Source organism: Delphinus delphis, chromosome 4 (assembly GCF_949987515.2).
Source record: "Delphinus delphis chromosome 4, mDelDel1.2, whole genome shotgun sequence".
Classification (NCBI taxonomy): Eukaryota; Metazoa; Chordata; class Mammalia; order Artiodactyla; family Delphinidae; genus Delphinus; species Delphinus delphis.
In genome coordinates, this window is record NC_082686.1 from 133234953 (window position 1) to 133258460 (window position 23508).

Below are 23508 nucleotides of genomic sequence, written 5' to 3' on the forward strand. Positions count from 1 at the left end.
ACTTATATGCTAGGAACTATAAAACATTGATAAAGGAAACTGAAGATTATTCAAAGAAATGGAAAGATATCCCATGCTCTTGGATTGGAAAAATTAACATTGTTAAGATGGCCATACTACGCAAAGCAATCTACAGATTTAATGCAATCCCTATCAAATTACCCATAACATGTTTCACAGAACTAGAACAAATAATCCTAAAATTTATATGGAACTATAAAAGGCCCAGAATTGCCAAAGCAATCCTGAGGAAAAAGAACAAAGCTGGAGGCATAACCCTCCCAGACTTCAGACAATACTACAAAGCTACAGTAATCCAAACAGTGTGGTATTGGCACAAAAACAGAGATCAAAACATAGATCAAAAACATAGATCAATGGTACAGAATCAAGAGCCCAGAAATAGACCCACACACCTACAGTCAATGAATCTTTGACAAAGGAGGCAGGAATATACAATGGAAAAAAGACAGTCTCTTCAGCAAGTGGTGTTAAGAAAGCTGGACAGCCTCATGTAAATCAATGAAGTTAGAACACACCCTCACACCATACACAAAAAATAAACTCAAAATGGCTTAAAGACTTAAATATAAGACATGACACCATAAAACTCCTAGAAGAGAACATAGGCAAAATGTTCTCTGACAGAAGTTGTACAAATGTTTTCTTAGGCCAGTCTCCCAAGGCAATAGAAGTAAAAGCAAAAATAAACAAATGGAACCTAATCAAACTTAATAAGATTTCGCACAGCAAAGGAAACCATAAACAAAATGAAAAGACAACCTACGGACTGGGAGAAAGTAGTTGCAAATGATGTGACTGACAAGGGCTGAATTTCCAAAATACACAAACAGCTCATACAGCTTAATTATCAGAAAACCAAACAACCCAATCAAAAATTAAGCAGAAGACCTAAATAGACATTTCTCCAATGTCTTTTTAGGCACACAGTCACTATAGGGACATGGGGACTTCTCTTATCACAGTGGGACAAAGCTAGCTCTGTGACTCCATGAGGGTTGGGGGCCAGAGGCAGAGGGTTGGGGGTCAGATGGCCAACAGGCACATGAAAAGATGCTCAACATCGTTAATAACTATAGAAATACAAGTCAAAACAACAAGATATCACCTCACACTGGTCGGAATGGCTATCATTAAAAAGTCTACAAATAATACATGCTGGAGAGGGTGTGGAGAAAAGAGAACCCTCCTACACTGTTGGTGGGAATTGTAAATTGGTGCAGCCACTATGGAGAACAGTATGGAGGTTCCCCAAAAAACTAAAACTAGTGTTGCCATGCGATCCAGCAATCCTACTCCTGGGCATATATCTAGAGAAAACTCTAATTCCAAAAGATACATGCACCCCTATGTTCATAGCAGCACTATTTACAATAGCCAAGACATGGAAGCAACCTAAATGTCCATCGACAGATGAATAGATAAAGAAGACGTATACACACACACACATACACAATGGAATACTATTCAGCTATAAAAAAGAATGAATAATGCCATCTACAGTAACATGGATGGACCTAGAGATTATCATACTAAGTGAAGTAAGTCAGAAAGAGAAAGACAAATATCAGATGATATCACTTATATGTGGAATCTAAAATATACAAATGAATTTATTTACAAAACAGAAACAGACTCACAGACATAGAAAACAAACTTGTGGTTACCAAAAGGGAAGGTGGGGGAGGAATAAATTAGGAGTTTGGGATTAGCAGATACAAACTACTATATATAAAGTAGATGAACCAAGGTCCTACTGTATAGCACAGGGAACTATATTCAATATCCTGTAATAAACCATAATGGAAAAGAATATGAAAAAGAATATATATATGTACATAGCTGAATCACTTTGCTATACACCAGAAAGTAACACAACATTGTAATTACTTCAATTTAAAAAAAACTTAAAAAAAATAAAATAGAAGCTCCCCCGGTGATGGCAGTGCACTCACCACTAGGGTTGAGAACTTAGGGGTCAATTTCAACCACTTTTCACAATTTCAACCACTTTTCACTTTGCACATGGAGGTCCAGTGCAGACAAATGGCTGTGAAATATGCATTATTTGGCCGTAGCCAATTTTCTCTGATGTGCCCTAACAGGAGAGAGCTGTGGCATGGATAATGCCAAAGAGTGAATAATCTAAAAATAATTTGTTTGGTTTGGGAAAGCAGCACGTGACTTCCCGGCCGCAGACTGGCCTGGCTAATTCAGTTTGGCTCAAATGAATGCGCCTTTTCCTGATTTTACACTGACAGCCCAGGCCTGTGCTGAGCTGTGGAAGGAAGGTGGCCAAATTAAAAGCTGGCTGTGGCCAGTTTCCCAATGGGAACAGACAAGCTGTCAAAGGTACACAGTCACTACAGGGACATGGGGACTTCTCTTATCACAGTGGGACAAAGCTAGCTGTGACTCCATGAGGGTTGGGGGCCAGAGGCAGAAGAGGGTGTGAAGGGAGAGGGGTTAATGGTGATCAAAGCACTCTTTTGTACAAGGTTTCCTGCTAAGCATTTCTGTAAACAGACATGCTCCAGGCAACTCTGAGTTAGGTGTTCTATTTCCTCCCCCCATTACAGAGATGAGGAAACTGAGGCTCGGAGTGGTATAACCACCAAAGCAGAGCAGGGTGGAAATTCAGACTCTGCTGAAGAGTCCCGGCCCAAAGCTGAAAAATGAGCTGTTGATGGACCTGGGTCAGATCCTTAGATTTTAAGTCTTGGTGAATACACTTTGGCCCCCTTATTTTTCAGCTCTAACAGTCTTACGGCAGCAGTAGAGAGACCTCCAGAAGTGCCCTGCGGCAGCAGAACTGACAGAGAGCCCCAGTGGAGGCTCCCTGAAACCTGTCTCTGGCATCTGTGCTGAACCTGCATCACCCAGGCACCATGTGGCTCCCCTCCCATGTCTGCGTCCAGAAGGATGTGAACGGGGCGGGGGGGGCCCTTTCCTGGGAGATATCTCGGATAGAAGCCTTGCCAAAGCTTCCTTGGACTGCGTGGCAACCAGGGTGCTCCCACCCAACCTTCCCCCCGTCCTCCTTTCCTGGGGTCCCGTTTTCATCGCGTCTGATGGCCCTCCCAGCCTTCCCAGCCCCTCCCATTTCCTCTCACACAGATGTTTCCCTTAATAAAATTCTCACGTTTAATCCCATCTTTGCATCTGCTTCTCAAAGGACCTGGACTGAAGTGATGCCTCTCCCCACTGATGCCCCAGCCATGCACACATCACCGTGGGTGGAAGAGGGAGCAAAGGAGGTCACCTTCTGCTGATTCACCTGGGGACCCTGGCCTGAGATTCTGAAGGTGCAGATGACAGAGGCAATATGTTTGCCTTCGTCACTGGTCTCAGTGCCAATGAAGGAAGGAAGTCGAAGTGGCAAGTAATTGACTAGCACCTAATTCAACGGCCAAGAAGTCACTTTTTGTTGCAGGTGACCACAAGCACAAACAACAGTTTGGATTTTTTCCCCATCTTGTTATGTCCCTTGGGGAAGATATTCAAGCCCTGCACCCTCAGTAACTCCTTGTGGGGAGATTTTCTTGCCATCTTTTGCTCCCCGTGAAGGAAGAGAGCACGTAAACGATATCCTGATTCTAAAACACCTAGAAGGAAGTGGTCCACGGTCATCAGTATCATTTAGCATTGTTCTGGAAGTACGAGCCAATGTCACCAGATGAGAAAAAGGAAGAAGAGGTTAGAGAGAATTCATTAAGGTACGGAATTAGTATACAAACTATGCAAACAATAGCCAAATATAAATATAGTGGAAGATAAGAACTTATTTACAATAGTGACAAAACAGAATAATGTCTACGAACAAGTTTAACAAAAGTTGTGTAGTGCCAATAGGATGAGAATTTTAAAACTCCACGGAGGAACAAATACTTTAATAAATTCAAAGATACCTTATTCTTGAATAGAAATAAAAGTTTAAGATCCAATCATCCAAATATTCATATTTAATACAATATTTAATACATATCCATTTAACGTCACTCTGTATTAACCACATCTTATTTTCTGTAATGCTGATGCTTTGACACCTGGGCCTTGCTGACCCCGGGGACTGCCCCTCCCAGGTTAGCTAGTCCCCTGTTGGCAAACAACTCTTTTTATATGCAAATCAACCCTGAGCCCACGATCCCAACCTCCCTCTTTATAGTGCTCTGTATTGGGCTCTCACGTTCCAGGCCTCTTATCTCCCTGCCCTAATCACCACAGGGTCAGGTACCAGATGCCTGGGGCAGCCCCTGCACCCTGGAGTCCATGGATATTGTTCAAACTAGCCAATCCTAAACCAGCTTAATCTGCCTCACCTGTTTCTTTCCAAGGAAAGCACGGTAAAGACTTCAGCTGTAAGTTGCCTCTTTCTCTGTGCCCGGAGACCACCCTCACCCTTTCCCCATGCAGCCCTGCACGGTGTGGGACCCTCTCCTCTCCAGAACTGTGAGTAAGAAACTATCTTTTCTTGGCAATCGTCTCCTGATCTGTTGGCCTTACTGAATGTGAAGTCCTTCTATTAATACACTAAATTTTAAAATGTACTCCAATGAAAATACTAGATTTTTTGTGCTACTAGAGTTAATACAGAAAAATAATCAAATGAAGATAAGCATGAAAGCTCTGAAGAAGAATGACGTAGGCAGAGTGGTGGGGAGAGGGCACAGCTGGATGGTGGGCGAAGGGCAGGGGGCGAGAATGGCACTGTGAGTTATGAAATGGAGTTAGGAGTATAGTGGATGTAAATATCAGTGCACAGCACTGAAGTGTGAAAGAAGTATTTATCTCCAGTAACTCAACTTTACTTTTGACCTCCATTTGGAGGAGGGACTTGGCCCAGTTCCATCAGGGCCTCGAGGCCCAGACCCCACCCCTACATGGCTCTAAGGACGGTGGGGCTTGTCTAACCCAGGCACCAGGGCTGGGCTTTGATCCTCCGTGGCTCACCTCTCCACGCTGCACCCTCAGAATTGTTTGCTGCGGCTTTTGTGATATAACCCCCCCGGGGCCGCCACCCCTGCAAGAAAATGTCCGTGATGTATATATCACGATTCTTCAAGGGGGAGCCCACAGAGGAGCTTGCCAAACAGCAGGAGGATGCAGGCCCTGGAAGATGAGGGGTGGGTGACATCTGGGTACACAGGCACTAGGTCAAGGCGGGAAGGGAGATGGGAATTCGATGCATCATGAATATCGTGCGTAGTGACGAAGGTACACGCAGGGTGCTGTAGGAGGGCTGGGAGAGAGGACAGCTTCACGGAAGAGGTGACAACATGGCTGATACCACATGGCAAACGGCGGGGAGCACACAGAGCTCAGGCTAGGGGGAAAGCAGGTCTGATTTCCTGAGCCCTCCCTGATCACTGGGGTGAGGAGGCAGTACCTGGGAACACGCTGGGACCAGGGAATGAGCCTCAGGACGATCCAGGTAGCCGTAGATGAAGCACTCCACAGAGCTGGCTCCAGTGACCCCTGGGAAGAAAATCATGGGTGACGCCATCTCTGGATATTTCCAGGCCTGAGTCAAAATTTAAAGTGTTCCCTTCAAACTTTGAAACTGGAGATCCAGGGGTTTCTAGCTGTGCCTTTTCTCTCTGCTCCCTAACTGCAGGGTTAACCACACAACCTGGATTCACCATGGGTTCACTAACCAGCTAGCCTCTCTCCTAGAAGAAAAGGCCTTGGAGGGGAGGGACGATCCAAGATGATCCAGTGAAAACCAGAGGCTTAGGCAGCCTTGCCTGTCAGATCTGAACCCAAGGTGTACTTTAATCTGCACCTTATCTTTGGGAGGATTTCACAGGATCTTCAATTTCCTTTATCCACATTACTCCATTATTCAGATGAGCAGCAGCAAATGCAACCAGAAAACACCAGATGATTCAAACTTCATCTGTATACATTTCACTCTCCACAGCAGTCAGCAGAGTCAGTTTTACCAGAGTTTCTCAATCATAATTCCCATCTGGAATTTAACTGGTTTCCAACTTTCTTAATACACTCATATGAAATTCCATCCTAGTCACTCTAAGTTTGCATGTATCAATACTTTAATAATCATGTGCCACTTCTTCATGGCAGTGCATTGCTTCCCCACTGCCTAGAGAAGTGTCTTAAAAACAGTAAAGGAAGTTGGTGCAGCCACTATGGGAAACAGTATGGCGGTTCCTCAAAAAACTAAAAATAGAACTACCATACAATCCAGCAATTCCACTTCTGGGTATTTATCCAAAGAAAATAAAAACATTAATTCAAAAAGATATATGCACCCCTATGTTCATTGCAGAATTATTTACAATAGCCAAGGTATGGAAACAACCTCAATGTCCATTCATAGATGACTAGATAAAGAAGATATGGTGTTAATATATACAATATACTACTACTCAGCCATACAAAGAACAAAATTTTGCCATTTGCAGCAACATGGATAGATCTGGAGGGTGGTATGCTAAGTAAGTCAAACAGAGAAAAACAAATACTGTATGATTTCGCTTACATGTGGAATCTAAAAAACAAAACAAATGAACAAACAAAATAAAACAGACTCATAGATACAGAGAATAAACTGGTGGTTGCCAGAAGGAAGGAGGGTGGAAGGATAGATGAAATAGGGGACAAGGTTTAAGAGGTAAAAACTTCCAGCTATAAAATAAATAAGTCATGAGGATGTAATGTACACATAGGGAACATAATCACTAATATTGTAACAACTTTGTATGGTGACAGATGGTAACCGGTCTTATTGTGGTGACCATTTCATAATGTATAAAAATAGCAAATCACCATGTTGTACACCTGAAACTAACACAATATTGTATGTTTCTTATAATTCAGTTAAAAGTAGTAAAAGAATAAATACATTTTTGGAAGCAATATTATTTTCATTTTCCTTTGGTGTTCGAAATCCTATTATTTCTTTGTAACAGATCTGAGAACTTTTCCCTAAGGAAAACATACTCAAGTGACATAATAAGCTGAGCTACTTCAGAAGTGCATATGTGAAATAACCATAGAAAATATCCACTGAGCTATTTCCAAACATCATGAATTCTCATTCAGCTATTATCCAGTGAGCAGGTGGCTGTTTAAGGAAATAAAAACACACAGCCCCTGTCTTCCAGGAAATGACTCATTCTATTTGGGAAATAAGACCCATTTACTTGCAAAGTGAAACCACACTGCTAAACAGGACACAATTCCAGCCAACATTCTCCTCTTCTCTGAAGTTGCATCTTCCTAAAACACAATGGCATTTATGGAGTGCCTTCTATATACCAGGCACTGGGCTTCTGGATAACTTTTTGAACCCCTAGACAACCCCATGAAGTATGAAAGGTTTGGGAAAGAATATCAGTAGAGGAACTAACCTGATAAGTCATTTCCAAGCCTGAATTCTCAGCGTTCCTAAATTAAGAAAACAACCATAATCTTTCAAAGTTCAGTTTTTATGAGGCACTTGAGTATTCAACATACTAGGATCCCGTAAGAATGTTCCTTATTAAACTAGGGGATACAAAACATTTACCAGTAAACTTTGACTATCAACCAACAGATTCATTTTAGAGGGGCTTATTCAATATCTTATCCTTCTAAGGAAAGATCCCATTTATAAAGCAGGCAGTCAGTGGGCAGTGGTCCTGGACTAATCTGATCTTTGTTCAGACTGACCTCTGCTGGTCAGTCTATTAACCTGCCAACTTTTTTTCTCTCTTGAGATAATATGACTAGAGAAGGAGCCTTTTCCCCAAATTACATCTAGTATCCAGATTTATATAGTTCAACTCACAAATGTTCACCAAGCCCTCAACCTTTCAGCAAAATCTTATGTAGCACTTGGCTGCCAGAGGCCAGTGTCCACGGGCAGAGTAGGACACTGATGAGATTACATAAGCCGCCCACTCTCTGCCCTCCTTGGATATTCCCTATGCTCTTCCGCAGCCCAGGCTCTCTAGTCTGTATCTCAGAATACATAAGAGGACCTGCCAGGAGGCCTGATCTCAAGGGCCTGTCAGGCAAAGCCACAGCTCCCTGCAAGTATCTCCTGGGTTCCCACCTCGAAGCTGGAGTCCACAACATTGTGGAGGTCACTCAGGCCCCTAACTAGCCAACGGATATAAGTCTGATATGTACGGTACAGTCAAACTAGCTGAACTTGGATATAAAGTCCTATACTCCAACTCATCTATAAAACTGCAGATAATAAACAAGAATGACCCTGAAAATAGGTGATACTTTTCCATTTCTAGTATTTTCTTAAAACAATGTCTGTTTCTGGTAATACAATTACATAATTATTTTTACTTTAAAATCTTATAAAAGTAGGAAAAACATGAGGGAAATAAAAATTACTTAAATCCCATCACCAAGTTATATTAAAATTTTGGTTTATTTTGTGCCCACCTTTTTTCTCTATGTATGTGTGTATGAGTAAAGATGTATATCCTGACCTGGACCCATCCATTTTTGTAGCTGTGATTATTTTTCCATTAATAAATATTCATTCTTTAACACAATTTTTATTTTATGATGTTGACAGATCATAATTTACATAACCAATGTCTTATTATTAAACATTGTAGTTGTTCCTAAATAAAACTATGCTGAATGTCCTTATATATAAATATTTGACCAAATGTTTTATTATTTCTTTAAAATACATTCTTGAAATAGGCCCACTGGGTCAAAAGTTATGGGGTATGAACATTTTATGATTGCAAATACAAGCAACGCTAGAATTCCTCTATGGAATTTGTACCAATTTCATCTTCCGCCCCAGCACAGCACTCCTCTCCTCACTTCACCCTCACCAAACACTGAAAATTATAATTTAAAAAGTGCTTTGCTAAGTGGCTGGGGTAAAAAAAAAGGTTTTTCTATTTAACTTACCTACTCATTTGTATTCATACTCATACTTTTATTGATCATTTGTGTTTTTCTGTTAATTACGCATTCATGCCCTTTCCCCATTTTTCTGCTAGTGCATTAATATTTTTCTTATTTATAAGAGTTCTTTACATATTAAGGCTGTTGATTCTGTTGGTCTCAATGTGGTACACATAAACTAAGGTTGATAATCCAAATATACCCTGAAATTATTAGTTTGGGTGTGGTGTGACTTCTCCTTTGGCTTAGTAAGTTCTTTCCTGAAAAACTAAACAGAACAAAAACCCAACTCATAAGATGTAGAACAAGCCCCATTAAATACTGGGTAGACTAAGGTTGGGTAGACTAAGGTATGAAGTGGTCAATGGATAAACTATGAAGGAGAGATAGTCTAGGTACTCCAACTTACTGAACATGCCTCTACATTGCATAGTTCTGAAGCTTTTTTCTTCGAAGATGTTATTAAAAGATATGTGACTTTAAGAATGGATTTCCTTAAAAGAATACTGATGTGTCATTCAATAAACCAGTTATGGTGCTATTTAATAAACCCCTCTTTCAACTGTAAATGGTTATTTCTGTCGTACTGTACTGGTATCTTTTTATGGTTTTAATCAATTCCTGCACTATAAAATGTCATTTAGAAATGTTTTTTATTTTTCTTTGCAGAACAATTTTAACATTATAGTAATTTTGCTGTGGAAAATAAAATTCCATCTTACAGGAAAGAGATGCCAAGTCACTCACTGGCATCTTTATTTACATATTAGAGCGGGTCAGCCAGTGAAAATCCTAGAAAAAGAAAAGACAACAAACATTCAGTCAAAAGAAATAACTGTGTCAAACTATATCCTGTTTTGCTTGCTCTAAAATCTAAAAGTCCCATTATAACCACACTAGCCACAGTGGTGGTAAAGTGAAGTTTGTCTTTGGTCTAGAGCTTTTCCCAAAAAGGAGCTAAAAATCCATTAATGAATCTTGCTGTCTTGTCCTACAAAACAACCTAACATCACTTTCTGGATCTTCCCCCATTAACAATAATCAGGGCACAAAAAAACTAGAGTCTGAAAGAACCAGAAGTACATGCAAAAGAAGAGAGGAATTTACAAAACAGAAATTAGAGTCACAGATGTAGAAAAAAAACTTATGGTTACCAAAGGGGAAAAGGGGGAGAGGGATAAACTGGGAGACTGGAATTGACATATACACACACCATTATATATAAAATAGATAACTAATAAGAACCTACTGTATAGCACAGGGAACTCTACTCAATACTCTGTAATGTCCTATATGGGAATAGAATCTTAAAAAAGAGTGGATATATGTAAATGTATAACTGATTCACTTTGCTGTACAGTAGAAACTAACACAACATTGTAAATCAACTATACTCCAAAAAAAATTAATAAAAAAAAAAAAAAGAGAGAGAGGGAATGAAGGAGGCCCAAAGAGGACCACGAGCTCCCATGTCTTAAGAAGAGCTTGAGGAGAAAAAGCAGTGCATGGAAGCCTTGCCCAGGACTAAAACCATCCTACCCACGTGGCCTGGACACAGGCAACTGCAGAGATTAGGTCTTCCCTGTATTTATAGCAGGAAGCAGCCAGCTACACCATGAATTGATGACAAATGGTAACCATTTATAGTTTGTTCTCTATATCTGTGAGTCTGTTTCTCTTCTGTTATATTCATTTGTTTTATTTTAGATTCCACATATAAGTGATAATATACAGTGTTTTTCTTTCTCTGTCTGACTTATTTCACAAAGCTTAATATCCTTTAGGTCCATCCGTGTTGCTGCAGATCATGGAATTTCCTTCTTTTTATGACTGAGTAGTATTCCATTGTATATCTATACCACATCTTCTTTATCCATTCCTCTGTCGATGGACACTTACGTTGCTTCCATATCTTGGCTATCATAAATAACGTTGCTATGAACACTAGGGTGCATGTATCTTTTCAGACTCACAGATACAGACAACAAATTAGTGGTCACCAGTGGGGAGAGGGACAAGATACGGGTATGAGATTAAGAGACGCAAATTACTATGTATAAAATAAATAAGCTACAAGGATATATCGCACAGCACAGAGCATATAGCCAATATTTTATAATAACTTTATGAATAATTTTATAAAAGTATAATCTATAAAAATATTGAATCACTATGCTGTACACCTAAAACATGATATTGCAAAATCAACTATACTTCATTTTTAAAAAAATGACAAATGGTAATGGACACACAATCAATCAATGAAAAATAAACAGTTTAGAAACTATAATATATGGGGAATTCTACTGGAATGAAGATAAATAATGTTGAAGTGGTAGATGCAAAAAATACAAGGATAATCCTCATGGAATTATACAAGAGGAAATAAGAACTTGTATTCTCCAGCAATAGCCCCCAAATTCATAGAGAATTCAGAGAATAGACCATTAGAAGCAGATCATTTAGACAGGCATTAGCAGAGAAGGGACAATCAATTAGGGCCCTTCCGTGACTAACACAGGTCTCAAGTCTATTTTGTCTGTGTGTTCTGAATGTGCTTACCAAGCCCCTTGTGGCTTTAGTTTCCTTAGTGCTCTGATGCCCTGATGCCAGAAGGAGGGCATTCTGGTTGCAAAACTGACATCCCAGCTATTGAAAAGCATATACTCAGCTACAGATAAAATGACATGCGATTTTAAAACCTACCTATTGGGTGTCTAGCTTGCAGAAATCATTTCAACAAATAGTTTTTTTTTTTTTTCAAGGCAATCAGTAAACCCACAAAGGTACTGAGTAGGTTCTGAAAGTTGTTAATCCTACCTGAAAACAGCCTGCCTGCTTGCTCCACATAAATCCCTGCTAATGCCACCTACGCCATCACCTTTCTGGCCTAGCCTTTCTGTGCTCACCATCCCCATCACCATGCTTCTTCTTAAGTAGCTCTTCTCTCTGCTATGAAAAGAGCCTGAGAGGCTATGCCAGAGCCTCTCTCTTTCTCTCTTTCTAAATTTTAATTGAAGTATAATAGACATACAACCTTATATTAATTTCAGGTATACAACATAATGATTTGATATTTGTACACATCGAGAAATGATCATTACAATAAACCTAGTTAACATCCATCACCATATATAGTCACAGAAATTTTTCTTGTAATGAGAACTTTTAATATCTATTGTCTTAGTAACTTTCAAATATGCAACACAGTATTATTAACTAAAGTCACTATGCTGTGCATTACATCTCCAATGACTTTATAACTGGAAGCTTATACATTTTGACCCCCATCACCCATTTTGCCCACTCCCCACCCCCCAACTCTGGCAACCACCAATCTGTTTTCTGTATCTATGAGCTTGGTTTTTTTGTTTGTTCTGGGTTCCATAAGAGAGATTATATGATACTTGTCTTTCTCTGTCTGACTTAAGTCATACAGCATAACGCCCTCAAGGCCCATCCACGTTGTTGTAATGCTAAGATTTCATTATTTTTTATGGCTAAATAATAATCCATTGCGTATATATACACCACATTTTCTTTATCCAGTCATCCACTGTAGACTGTTTCATATCTTGGCTACTGTAAATAATGCTGCAATAAACAAGGAAGTGCATGTATCTTTTAGAGTTAGTGTTTTAATTTTCTTCCCATAAATACACAGAAGTGGAATTGCTGGATAACATGGTAGTTTTGCATTTAATTTTTTGAGGAAACTCCATATTGCTTTCCATAGTGGCTGCATGTATTTATATTGCCACCAAGAGGGCACAAGGATTCCCTTTTTCTCTACATCCTTGCCAACACTTATTTCTTGTCTTTTGATAACAGCCATTCTAACATGTATGAGGTGATACCTCATTGTAGTTTTGATTTGCATTTCCCTGATGATTAGTGATGCTGAGCATCTTTTCATGTACCTGTTGACTATCTGTATGTCTTCTTTGGAAAAATGTCAATTCATATTTTCTGCCCAGTTTTTAATTGGATTGTTCTTTGCTATTGAGCTAAATGAGTTCTTTATATTTTTTGGATATTAACCCCTTATCAGACAATATGATTTCAAATATTTTCTCCCATTCAATAGGTTGCCTTTTGTTTTGTTGATGATTCCCTTTACTATGCAGAAGCTTTTTAGTTTGAGGTAGTCCCGCTTTATTTTTGCTTTTGTTGCCTTAGCTTTTATGTCAAATTCAAAAAATTATCTCCAAGATCAGCGTCAAGGAGCTTACTGTCAGTTTTCCTCTAGGAATTTTATTGTTTCAGGTCTTATATTCAAATCTTTCATCCATTTTAAGTTAATTATTGTGTATAGTGTAAGATCGTGGTCCAGTTTCATTCTTTTGCATGTGGCTACCTAGTTTTCTCAACACCATTTAATGAAGAGATTGTCCTTACCCCACTGTATATTCTTTTCTCCTTTGTCATAAATTAACTGATCATATATGCATGGCTTTATTTTTGGGGTCTCTATTCTGTTCTATTGATCTATATATCTGTTTTAATGCCAATACCATATTGTTTTGATTAATAAAATTTTGTATTATATATTTTGAAATCAAGTAATTTAATGCCTCCAGCTTTGTTCTTTCTAAGATTGCTCTATTTGAGGTCTTTTGTGGTTCCACACAAATTTTAGGATTGTTTGTTCCATTTCTGTGAAAAATGCCATTAAAATTCTGATAAGAGATTGCACTGAATCTGCATATTGTTTTGGGTAGTATGGACAGCTTAACAATATGAATTCTTCCAATCCGAGAGCATGGAATAGTTTCCATTTCTTTGTGCCTTCTTCAGTTTTTTTCATTAATGTCTTATAGTTTTCAGTGTACAGATCTTTCATCTCCTTGGTTAAATTTATTCCTAGGTATTTTATTCTTTTTTTTTTTTTTGCGGTACGTGGGCCTCTCACTGTTGTGGCCTCTCCCGTTGCGGAGCACAGGCTCCGGACGCACAGGCTCAGCGGCCATCACTCACGGGCCCAGCTGCTCCGCGGCATGTGGGATCTTCCCGGACTGGGGCACGAATCCGTGTCCCCTGCATCGGCAGGGGACTCTCAACCACTGTGCCACCAGGGAAGCTCTATTCTTTGTGATGCAGTTGTAAATGAAGTCGTTTTCTTAATTTCTCTGATAGTTTGTTGTTACTGTATAGAAACACAACAGAACTCTGTGTGTTAATTTTGTATCCTACAACTTTACTGAATTTATTATAATAGTTTTTCAGTGGAGTTTTTAGGGTTTTCTATATATAATGTCACACCATCTGCAAATAGTAACACTTCTACTTCTTTGCTTCCAATTTGGATGCCTTTCATATCTTTTCTTGCCTAATTGCTCTGGATAGGACCTCCAATACCATGTTGAATAAAAGTGGTAAGACTGAGCATCCTTGTCTTGGTCCTGATCTTAGAGGAAGCTCTAGCTTTTCACTGTTAAATATGATCTTAGCTGTGGGCTTGTGACACATGACCTTGATTATGTTGAGGTATGTTCCCTCTATAACCACTTTGTTGAGATTTTTTTATCACAAATGTTGAATTTTGTCAAATGCTTTTTCCTGTATCTGTTGAGATGATCATATGATTTTTATCCTTCATTTTGTTAACGAAGTGTACCACTTTGATTGATTTGTAGTTATCGAACCATCTTTGCATACCTGGAATAAATCTCACTTGATCACAGTATATAATCCTTTTAATGTATTGTTGAATTTGGTTCGCTAATGTTTTATTAAGGATTTTTACATCTACATTCATCAGGGATACTGGCCTGTAATTTTCTTTTCTTGTGGTATCTTTGTCTGGTCTTGGTTATCAGGGTAAGGCTGGCCTTGTAAAAATGAGTTTGGAAGTGTCCCTTCCTCCTTTAATTTTTGGAAGAATTTGAGAGGAATTGATATTAATTCTGCTTTTAATGTTTGGTAGAATTCACCAATGAAGCCATCTGGTCCTGAACTTTTGTTTGAGAGGTTCTGATTACTGATTCAATCTCCTAACTTGTAATCGGTCTGTTCATATTTTCTATTTCTTCATGACTCAGTCTTGGTAGGTTATATGTTTCCGGGAATTTATCCATTTATTCTAGGCTGTCAAATTTATTGGTATATAATTATTCATAGTAGTCTGTATGAAATTTTGTATTTCCATGGTATCAGTTGTAATAGCTCATCTTTCATTTCTGATTTTATTTATTTGAGTCCTCTCTCTTTTTTTCTTGGTGAGTCTAGCTAAAGCTTTGTCAATTTTATCTTTTTAAAGAATCAGCTCTTAGGTCCAGTGGTGTTTTCTATTGTCTTTTTAGGCTCTATGTCATTTATTTGTGCTCTGATCTTTGTTATTTCCTTCCTTCTACTAACTTTGGGCTTTGTTTTTTCCCTAGTTCCCTCAGGTGTAAAGTTAGGTTGTTTGATTTTTGTTGTTGTTTTTTGAGGTAGGCTTTTACTGCTATGAACCTCCTTCTTAGAATTGCTTCTGCTGTGTCCCATAAATTTTGATATGTTGTATTTCCATTTTCATTTGTCTCAAAGACATTTAAAATTTTTTCTTTTGATTTCTTCTTCGACCCCTCAGTTGTTCAGTGGCATGCTGTTTTATCTCCACATATTTGTGAATTTTCTAGTTTTCTTCTTGTAACACATTTCTAGTTTCACACCACTGTGGTTGGAAAAGATGCTTTTAATCTTCTTAAATATATAAAGATTTGTTTTGTGGCCTAACATATGATCTATCTTGCAGAACATTCCATGTGCACTTGAAGAATGTGTATTCTGCTGCTTTGGGATGGAATGTTCTGAGTATATCTGTTAAGGCCATCTGTTCTAATGTGTCATTTAAGGCAAATGTTTCCTAACTGATTTTCTGTCTGGATGAGCTATCCATTGATGTAAGTGGGTATTAAAGTCTCCTACTATTATTGTATTGCTGTCTATTTCTCCTTTTAGATCTGTTAATATTTGCATATATATGCACTCCTATGTTGTGTGCATAAATATTTACAAATGTTATGTCCTATTGTTGGACTGACCCCTTTATCATTGTGCAATGCCCTTCTTTGTCCCTTATTACAGTCTTTGTTTTAAAGTCTATTTTATCTGATATAAGTATAGCTACCCCAGCTTTCTTTTGGTTTCTATTTGTATGAATTATCTTTTTCCATCTCTTCACTTTCAGTCTCTTTGTGTCCTTATATCTGAAGTGAGTCTCTTATAGGCAGTATATAGATATGCCTTATTTTTATGCATTCAGCCACTCTATTTATTTTGATTCAAGAATCTAATCCATTAATACTTAACGTTATTATTGATAGGTATGTACTTATTGCCATTTTGCTGTTTTCTGGCTGTTCTGTAGTTACCCTTTCACCAACGTCCTTGATATCTGTCTTATAGAAACAGAATTTCAGTAGAATTCTATATATTTCATAGTTTCCAAATTAATTTATATTTCATTGATTGTCCAGGTATCTGTTCTGCCCATTTGTCCACTGCCTTGTTCAAAAAAGAAAAAAAAAATCTAACAGCAGATACATGTATAAAGAACCAGGACAGAAAATACTTGAAAAAAAGTAAAACACTGAAAACAACAGCTGATATGTAAGGTGCAGGCATGGAGGCCAGGTATATAAGAGAAAGCAAAAGTAGCTGGATCAGAATCAGAGTACAAAGTATGAAAAGCAACTTAATCTGGGATGGGAGAGGAACATACTACACACTTTGTCATTTATTTTACTGCCATAGTCTACACTGTAGTTTTGCTTTAGAGGCCAAAGTAACTAACTCTGAATATAATTGCATAAGTTACCCTATTATAGTCTCATATCCCATTGTGCTTCCTCCTCCACTCTCTGTCTTCCAGCCACTTTGGCTTTCTTTCAATTCCTTGGACTTGCCATGCTCCCTCCTGCCAAAGAGCCTTTGCACATCTTTTCCCTCACTTCTTTGCTGAATTTGTCCCTACTTATCCTTCAGCTCTCGGTTTAAGCATCACTTCTGAGAAGTCTTCCTTGTGACTCCAATATAAATTGAATTCCTTTGTGGGGTTTTTCGTTTGTTTGTTTAAATTTATTTTATTGAAGTATAGTTGATTTACAATGTTGTGTTAATTTCTGCTATACAGCAAAGTGATTCAATTATATATGTGTGTGTGTGTGTATACGCAAACACATTCTTTTTCATATTCTTTTCCATTATGGTTTATAATAGAATTTTGAATATAGTTTCCTGTGTTATACAGTAGGACCTTGTTGTTTACCCATTTTATATATAATAGTTTGCACCTGCTAATCTTAAACTTCCAATCCATCCCTTCCCAACTCCCTCTCCACCTTGGCAACCATAAGTCTGTTCTCTATATGTCTGTTTCTGGTTCATAGATAAGTTCATTTGTCATATTTTAGATTCCACATACAAGTGATATCATATGGTATTTGTCTTTTACTTTCTTACTTCACTTAGTATACCATCTAGGTCCATCCATGTTGCTGCAAATGGCATTATTTCATCCTTTTTTATGGCTGAGTAGTATTCCATTGTATGTATGTATGTATGTGTGTGTGTATATATATACATATATATATATATATATATATGTATATATATACACACACACACACTACATCTTCATCTGTCATTGGACATTTAGGTTGATTCCATGTCTTGGCTGCTGTAAATAGTGCTGCAGTGAACACTGAGGTGTGTGTATCTTTTCAAATTATGGTTTTCTCCAGATATATGCCCAGCAGCAGGACTGCTAGATCATGTGGCAAATCTGTCTTTAGTTTTTTGAGGAACCTCCATACTGTTTTCCACAGTACGGAAATTTACTTTCCCATCAACAGTGTAGGAGGGTTCCCTTTCTCCACACACCTCTTGGGTTCCTTTGTTTTATGTTCATTCAGAACTGGGTTTCTTTTCTTCAGAGGAATTGCCTCACTCTATTGTGATACATTCAGTTGAGAGGTAACTGGACTGCACTCTCCTACTGGACAGTAAACTCCATGAAGTGAGGTCTGAGCCTGGTTTGCTCCCTATGCTATTCTTAGCACCTGACACAGCACAACTAACACATACCTCAACAAATATTCATTGAACAAACAAATGAAAGTGACAAGCTCAGAAACAGTTTAGACAGAACTCAGTAAATGACAGGGTGTTCTATTTGGTAGATACTTTTGGGGGTGGGAGGGGAGATGCATTTCTGCTTTCTGCTTAGCAATCATCTTTACCTGGGCTTTCCGCATGGCTTGCGGCTCAATCATGATGTTGATAAGAGAGGGTTTAGTTGTGTCTGCCAGGCTCTGCCTCAGGGATTTCTGGAGTTCTTCTGGTGTTTGTACAAAATACCCTTTGCCTCCAAATGCAATCATGACATGCTCGTAATGTGAGTGTGGCAGAAGACACATTGGAGGGGCCCTGAAAAAGAAGGTCACAAGTCAATAGAAAAAATTCTCTAAAATAATTTGTGGAAAAATTTCATCTAAAATGAAAGGCATGCTTTTACGTAAACTGAGATGCCAGTATATTAAACTTTCCATACATTTTTTATTGTATGTATAGCAATGTGCAACAGAACTTTCTGTGATGATGGAAATTTTTATATCTGTGCTGCCCAGTATAGTAGTTACGAGTGACCTGTTGCAGTGAGCAGTTGAAATGTGACTAGTTAAAAAGAGGAAGTGAATTTTTAACTTAAACAGCCACATGTGGCTAGTGGCTACTATACTGGGCAGTGAAGGCTACACCATCAACTATTATGAATCCCCCCTCCAAAAAAAAGAGGAGAAAAGGAATGGTTACTACAAAACAGCAAATAACAACAAAACAACAGTCAGCGAGGCATAGCAAACATACCCACAGCCTGCTCCCCTGGGGCTGACTAACAGATTCACAACCTCCTCATCCCACAGCCAGCCACAATACTGTCTCAGTTTGGCTCTGTCATCAAATGACCAAGATTTAGCTAAGTGGTAAAAGGAAGGAAGACCTCTATATCATAAACAATATGTAAGCATCTATATTCCTACATGGTGTAGTAGGAATAGTAGGACTGGTAGCATTTGCAATAAGCCTTTTCATTAACAAGGCTTAGACATGAAACTCATTCACCTGAGCCTTCAGTGGCTCCCTGATCATAAACTATTCATTGAAGTGCCAGTCAAGGATGGTTGTGCAAAAAGGAACCATGCAGACAGGGTTCCTGTCCTTTAGAGCAGCTGACCATGAAAACAAGCAATACTGACACCACAGAAGCAGGTTTCCGGTATAGCAGACTTTTTAAAGAGAGATTAAAATAGTTGAGAAAACATAAATATACACTGTTCTGGGTTACTTACACTGTAGTAGCATCTCCAAATTTTAACATTTCCTTCCAAGTATCTGTATCAAAACCTTGGTAAATTCCATTATTATTCACCACCAAAAGTATGATTGGCAAGTTGTACCTAAAAGTGAGAGCAAAATATAAAGGAAATCATTTTTCATTCTGAAGCAATTTCTTTTCATTGGATTGAAATTTTAACTTGAAAATGGATAGTTTTCTATAAGCTTTTTTGTAATATTACGGTAAGACCAAAAATTAAGCATTTGCTATCCTAATAAACACTATCAAATTATTAACAGAAACATCATGGAGCAGTAGAAAGAATGCAAGGTTAGTGGTTGGCAGACCTGGTCCCACCACTATGCAGCTACGGACCTCAGGCAAATGACTGAGCTTTTCTGACCCTTGGTTTTCACAGATCTGGGAGTCAATAAGAATGACACCTTCCATACTTAATTCCCTCTGAAGCACTTGTTCCTCACAACTGTCCTATAAGGTAGGAATTAGTACGACTCCTATTCCTACCTTAGAGGAGACTTAAGTTTGGTTAAGAGACTTAACCCTAGTCACCTGGGTCTGATGTGGTCAAGCCAGTATTTAAATCCAGGCCAACTGACCCAGAGGCCGTTCTTTTAACCACCAAGCTCTGCTATCTCCCTGCAGAAAACAAGCTTTTATCAGACCAGAACTTTTTTTTCAGTGACCTAAAAACTACTCCCCAGTTTTGCAGGTTTTGGGCATATGGTAGAGAGATCATGAACATGCTGTCCTGGATGAGACAGACCCCAGGGTATTTATACTAGTATTCTCAGGACACAGCACAGTGCCATGCATGGGGCACCTGGCACATGGTGAACGCTTGGTAACTATTTGTTAGGCAAGTGGGTCTTGGGTATAATTTTTCATATTTTGGAGAAAGAAATGCTGACTCAAGATGCTGTCTTACCTGCAGATGGTTTCCACTTCCATGCCAGAAAATCCAAATGCACTGTCTCCTTCCACACAGATGACCTGCTGCCCTGGGTTTCTATCTTTAGCCACTAGAGCAGATGCAATGGCAAAACCCAATCCGACTCCCATTGTTCCAAAAGTACCAGCATCAAGCCTGTTGGGGAACAGAGCTAAAATGAAACCCTCTGGGGCATATCACAGATGGTGGAGTTGGCAAAAAATCTAGTCATTTTTACATGGCTCATGGAAAAATAAAGAACAATAAAACATTCTCCTTAATATTAAGTTTTTAGACTGTGAGGAACTAATTTGTTAAGGATAAGCAAATGAACGGGAGAAATCACTCATGATTTCTTGGAAGACTGTGAATATATCCTCCGAACACTGAGTATACAAATTACCACATGATCTCAGGACATACCAAGCATAGAAACACTACAAAACGTCACCTACGAATACTTTTATGAAGTATGTCCTTACACTGGCTGCGTATAATTTTCAAATGTTTTCTCAATCTGCTTTTTGTAGTTTCTAATTTAACACATTCCAATTCATTATAATTGCCTTTACCTGTGACGAGGAAGGTAGTTTTGAAGCACAGTGCGCCCAATATCCATAGTATTTGCTCCTTCGCTCACCACAAAACAGTCTCTGGGCAGTTGTTCTTGAATGTGGTAGAATACTGTGTAATAATTCATAGGCAGGGATTTTTTGAAAGCTAATTCCTAAAGTATCAGAGGGAAATAGAATCAAATTAAATTAATATACAGTGAAAATAAACAGCATCAATAAGCTACTTTCAAACTTACTTGCAATAGCCAAAGGCTATGAAATTCCCAAATGGCCACTAGATGACGACTCGGAGAAGCTAATTGATCTGTCAACCGTCCTAGGGGACAGGCTAAGAAAAACGGGTCCCAGTCCCAATTTGGGACACAATCAAATAAGGCAGGAAATATCCCTCTTCCTGGAGATCCACGACACACACTAGCATATTAAAGACTAAGACGTCCTATAGTAAAGATAGCTGAAGACACTGGGTTAAGCAAAACTAAACAGTCTTATTTGAGCACTTTCAGGGAAACACTGCCTTAGAAAAAGTGAAAATTTTATTCTAGAATATTTTCATCTAAAATATGACTCTATATTTAAAATTAAAAGTGAAGTTGGGGTTTTAGAAAATCTAATCTTTCCCCACATGTACTGGAAAGGGGATATGCTTTACCCACTACTCTGGAGGGTCTCTAAATGGAGGGGAAACAGAAAGGTTATTGTCCTTGTCTAGCCAAATGCCTTTTAGAGCTTCAGCAGCAAAGCCCCACTGCCTCTTCACCTGTACTACTTTGGTCTGCTAGAGATTATACCCAAGATGGATGAGGGACCCTCCTATACTCATGCACCAGAGAAGAGAGGCAAGATCCTTCCATCTTAAACTAAGGTGATTCCTATGGAAAAGAAGGAATTAATCACTATACCATTCAGCAAAGAAAACTGAGACTGGCTCCTGATAGGAGAAAGTCATTGATTAAACTTCCAAAAAAGAAAGAATCATATAGAGACAACTCTACTTGTTTGGAAAATGCAAATTTATTCCAAGACGACTGATATATTAGGGAACAATATGAATATAGCTGGAATTTTGTATTTGCTTATGCATGATTCCATCAGTTAGAAACACTACATGAACAGAGAAAACTACACCCAGCTGAACCAAGATGCAGAGGAATACACAAAACAGCCAAAAAAAAAAAAAAAAATCAGAACAGCTGGAGAGGAACTTCAAGATGGCAGAAGAGTAAGACGTGGAGATCACCTTCCTCCCCACAAATACATCAGAAATACATCTACATGTGGATCAACCCCTACACAACACCTACTGAACGCTGGCAGAAGACCTCAGACCTCCCAAAAGGCAAGAAACTCCCCACATACCTGGGCAGGACAAAAGAAAAAAGAAAAAACAGACAAAAGAATGGGGATGGAACCTGAACCTTGGGGAGGGAGCTGTGAAGGAGGAAAGGTTTCCACATACTAGGAAGTCCCTTCGCGGGCGGAGACTGCGAGTGGCAGAGGGGGAAGCTTCGGAGCCACGGAGGAAAGCACAGCAACAGGGGTGCGGAGGGCAATTCCCACACAGAGGATCGGTGCCGACCAGCACTCACCAGCCCGAGAGGCTTGTCTGCTCACCCGCTGGCATGGGCGGGCCTGGGAGCTGAAGCTTGGGCTTCGGTCGGATCACAGGGAGAGGACTGGGGTTGGCTGCATGAACACAGCCTGAAGGGGGCTAGTGCGCCACAGCTAGCTGGGAGGGAGTCCAGGAAAATGTCTGGAGCTGCCAAAGAGGCAAGAGACTTCTTCTTGCCTCTTTGTTTCCTGGTGCGTAAGGAGAGGGGATTAAGAGTGCTGCTTAAATTAAATTAAATTAAGAGCGCCAGAGACGGGCGCGAGCCGCGGCTAAAAGCGCGGACCCCAGAGCTGGGCATGAGACACTAAGGCTGCCGCTGCCACCACCAAGAAAACTGTGCGAGCACAGGTCACTATCCACACCCTCCTTCCGGGGAGCCTGTGCAGCCAGCCACTGCAAGGGTCCCGGGATCCAGGGACAACTTCCCTGGGAGAATGCACGGCGCGCCTCAGGCTGGTGCAACGTCACGCCGGTCTCTGCTGCCGCAGGCTCGCCCCGCACTCCGTGCACCTCCCTCCCCCCGGCCTGAGTGAGCCAGAGCCCCCGAATCAGCGGCTCCTTTAACCCCGTCCTGCCTGAGTGAAGAACAGATGCCCTCAGGCGACCTGCACGCAGAGGTGGGTCCAAATCCAAAGCTGAACCCCAGGAGCTGTGCGAACAAAGAAGAAAAAGGGAAATCTCTACAGGCAGCCTCAGGAGCCGCAGATCAAATCTCTACAAGCAACTTGATGTACCCTGCATCTGTGGAATACCTGAAGAGATAATGAATCATCCCAAATTGAGGAGGTGGACTTTGGGAGCAATGATATACATACTTTTTTCCCTTTTTCTCTTTTCGTGAGTGTGTATGTGTATGCTTCTGTGTGTGATTTTGTCTGTATACCTTTGCTTTTACCATTTGTCCTAGAGTTCTGTCTGTCTGTTTTCTTTTTTTTTTTTTTTAGCATCGTTTTTAGCACTTGTTATCATTGGTGCATTTGTTTTTTGGTTTCGTTGCTCTCTTATTTCTCTCTTTTTTTTAATTACTTAAAAAAATTTTTTTAATAATTATTTTTTATTTTAATAATTTTACTTTATTTTATTTTAACTTCTTCTTTCTTTTTTTTCCTCCCTTTTATTCTGAGCTGTGTGGATGACAGGCTCT

The 23508-nt window shown here is 39.4% G+C and overlaps 1 protein-coding gene across 3 annotated transcripts in view; it reads right to left on the reverse strand.

Annotated features, from left to right (window-relative positions):
• Nucleotides 1–5381: 5381 nt before the first annotated feature.
• HACL1 (2-hydroxyacyl-CoA lyase 1) overlaps nucleotides 5382–23508 on the reverse strand; it is a 45380-nt gene continuing 27253 nt past the window's right edge. Inside the window, exons 13-19 of one of the 3 annotated variants that reach the window (XR_009519339.1) lie at nucleotides 20750–20904; nucleotides 20175–20333; nucleotides 19242–19349; nucleotides 18135–18321; nucleotides 9633–9702; nucleotides 7395–7431; nucleotides 5436–5496 (exon numbers count right to left, since the gene is read on the reverse strand). Coding sequence is in view for 2 of the 3 variants with exons in the window: in XM_060011500.1 (XP_059867483.1) it covers nucleotides 9670–9702; nucleotides 18135–18321; nucleotides 19242–19349; nucleotides 20175–20333; nucleotides 20750–20904 (642 nt within the window). In the remaining variant the exon portion in view is untranslated. Of the gene's footprint in view, nucleotides 7432–7454; nucleotides 9703–18134; nucleotides 18322–19241; nucleotides 19350–20174; nucleotides 20334–20749; nucleotides 20905–23508 lie in introns of those variants that run through there. The other 2 variants (XM_060011500.1, XM_060011499.1) reach the window with 2 other exon arrangements.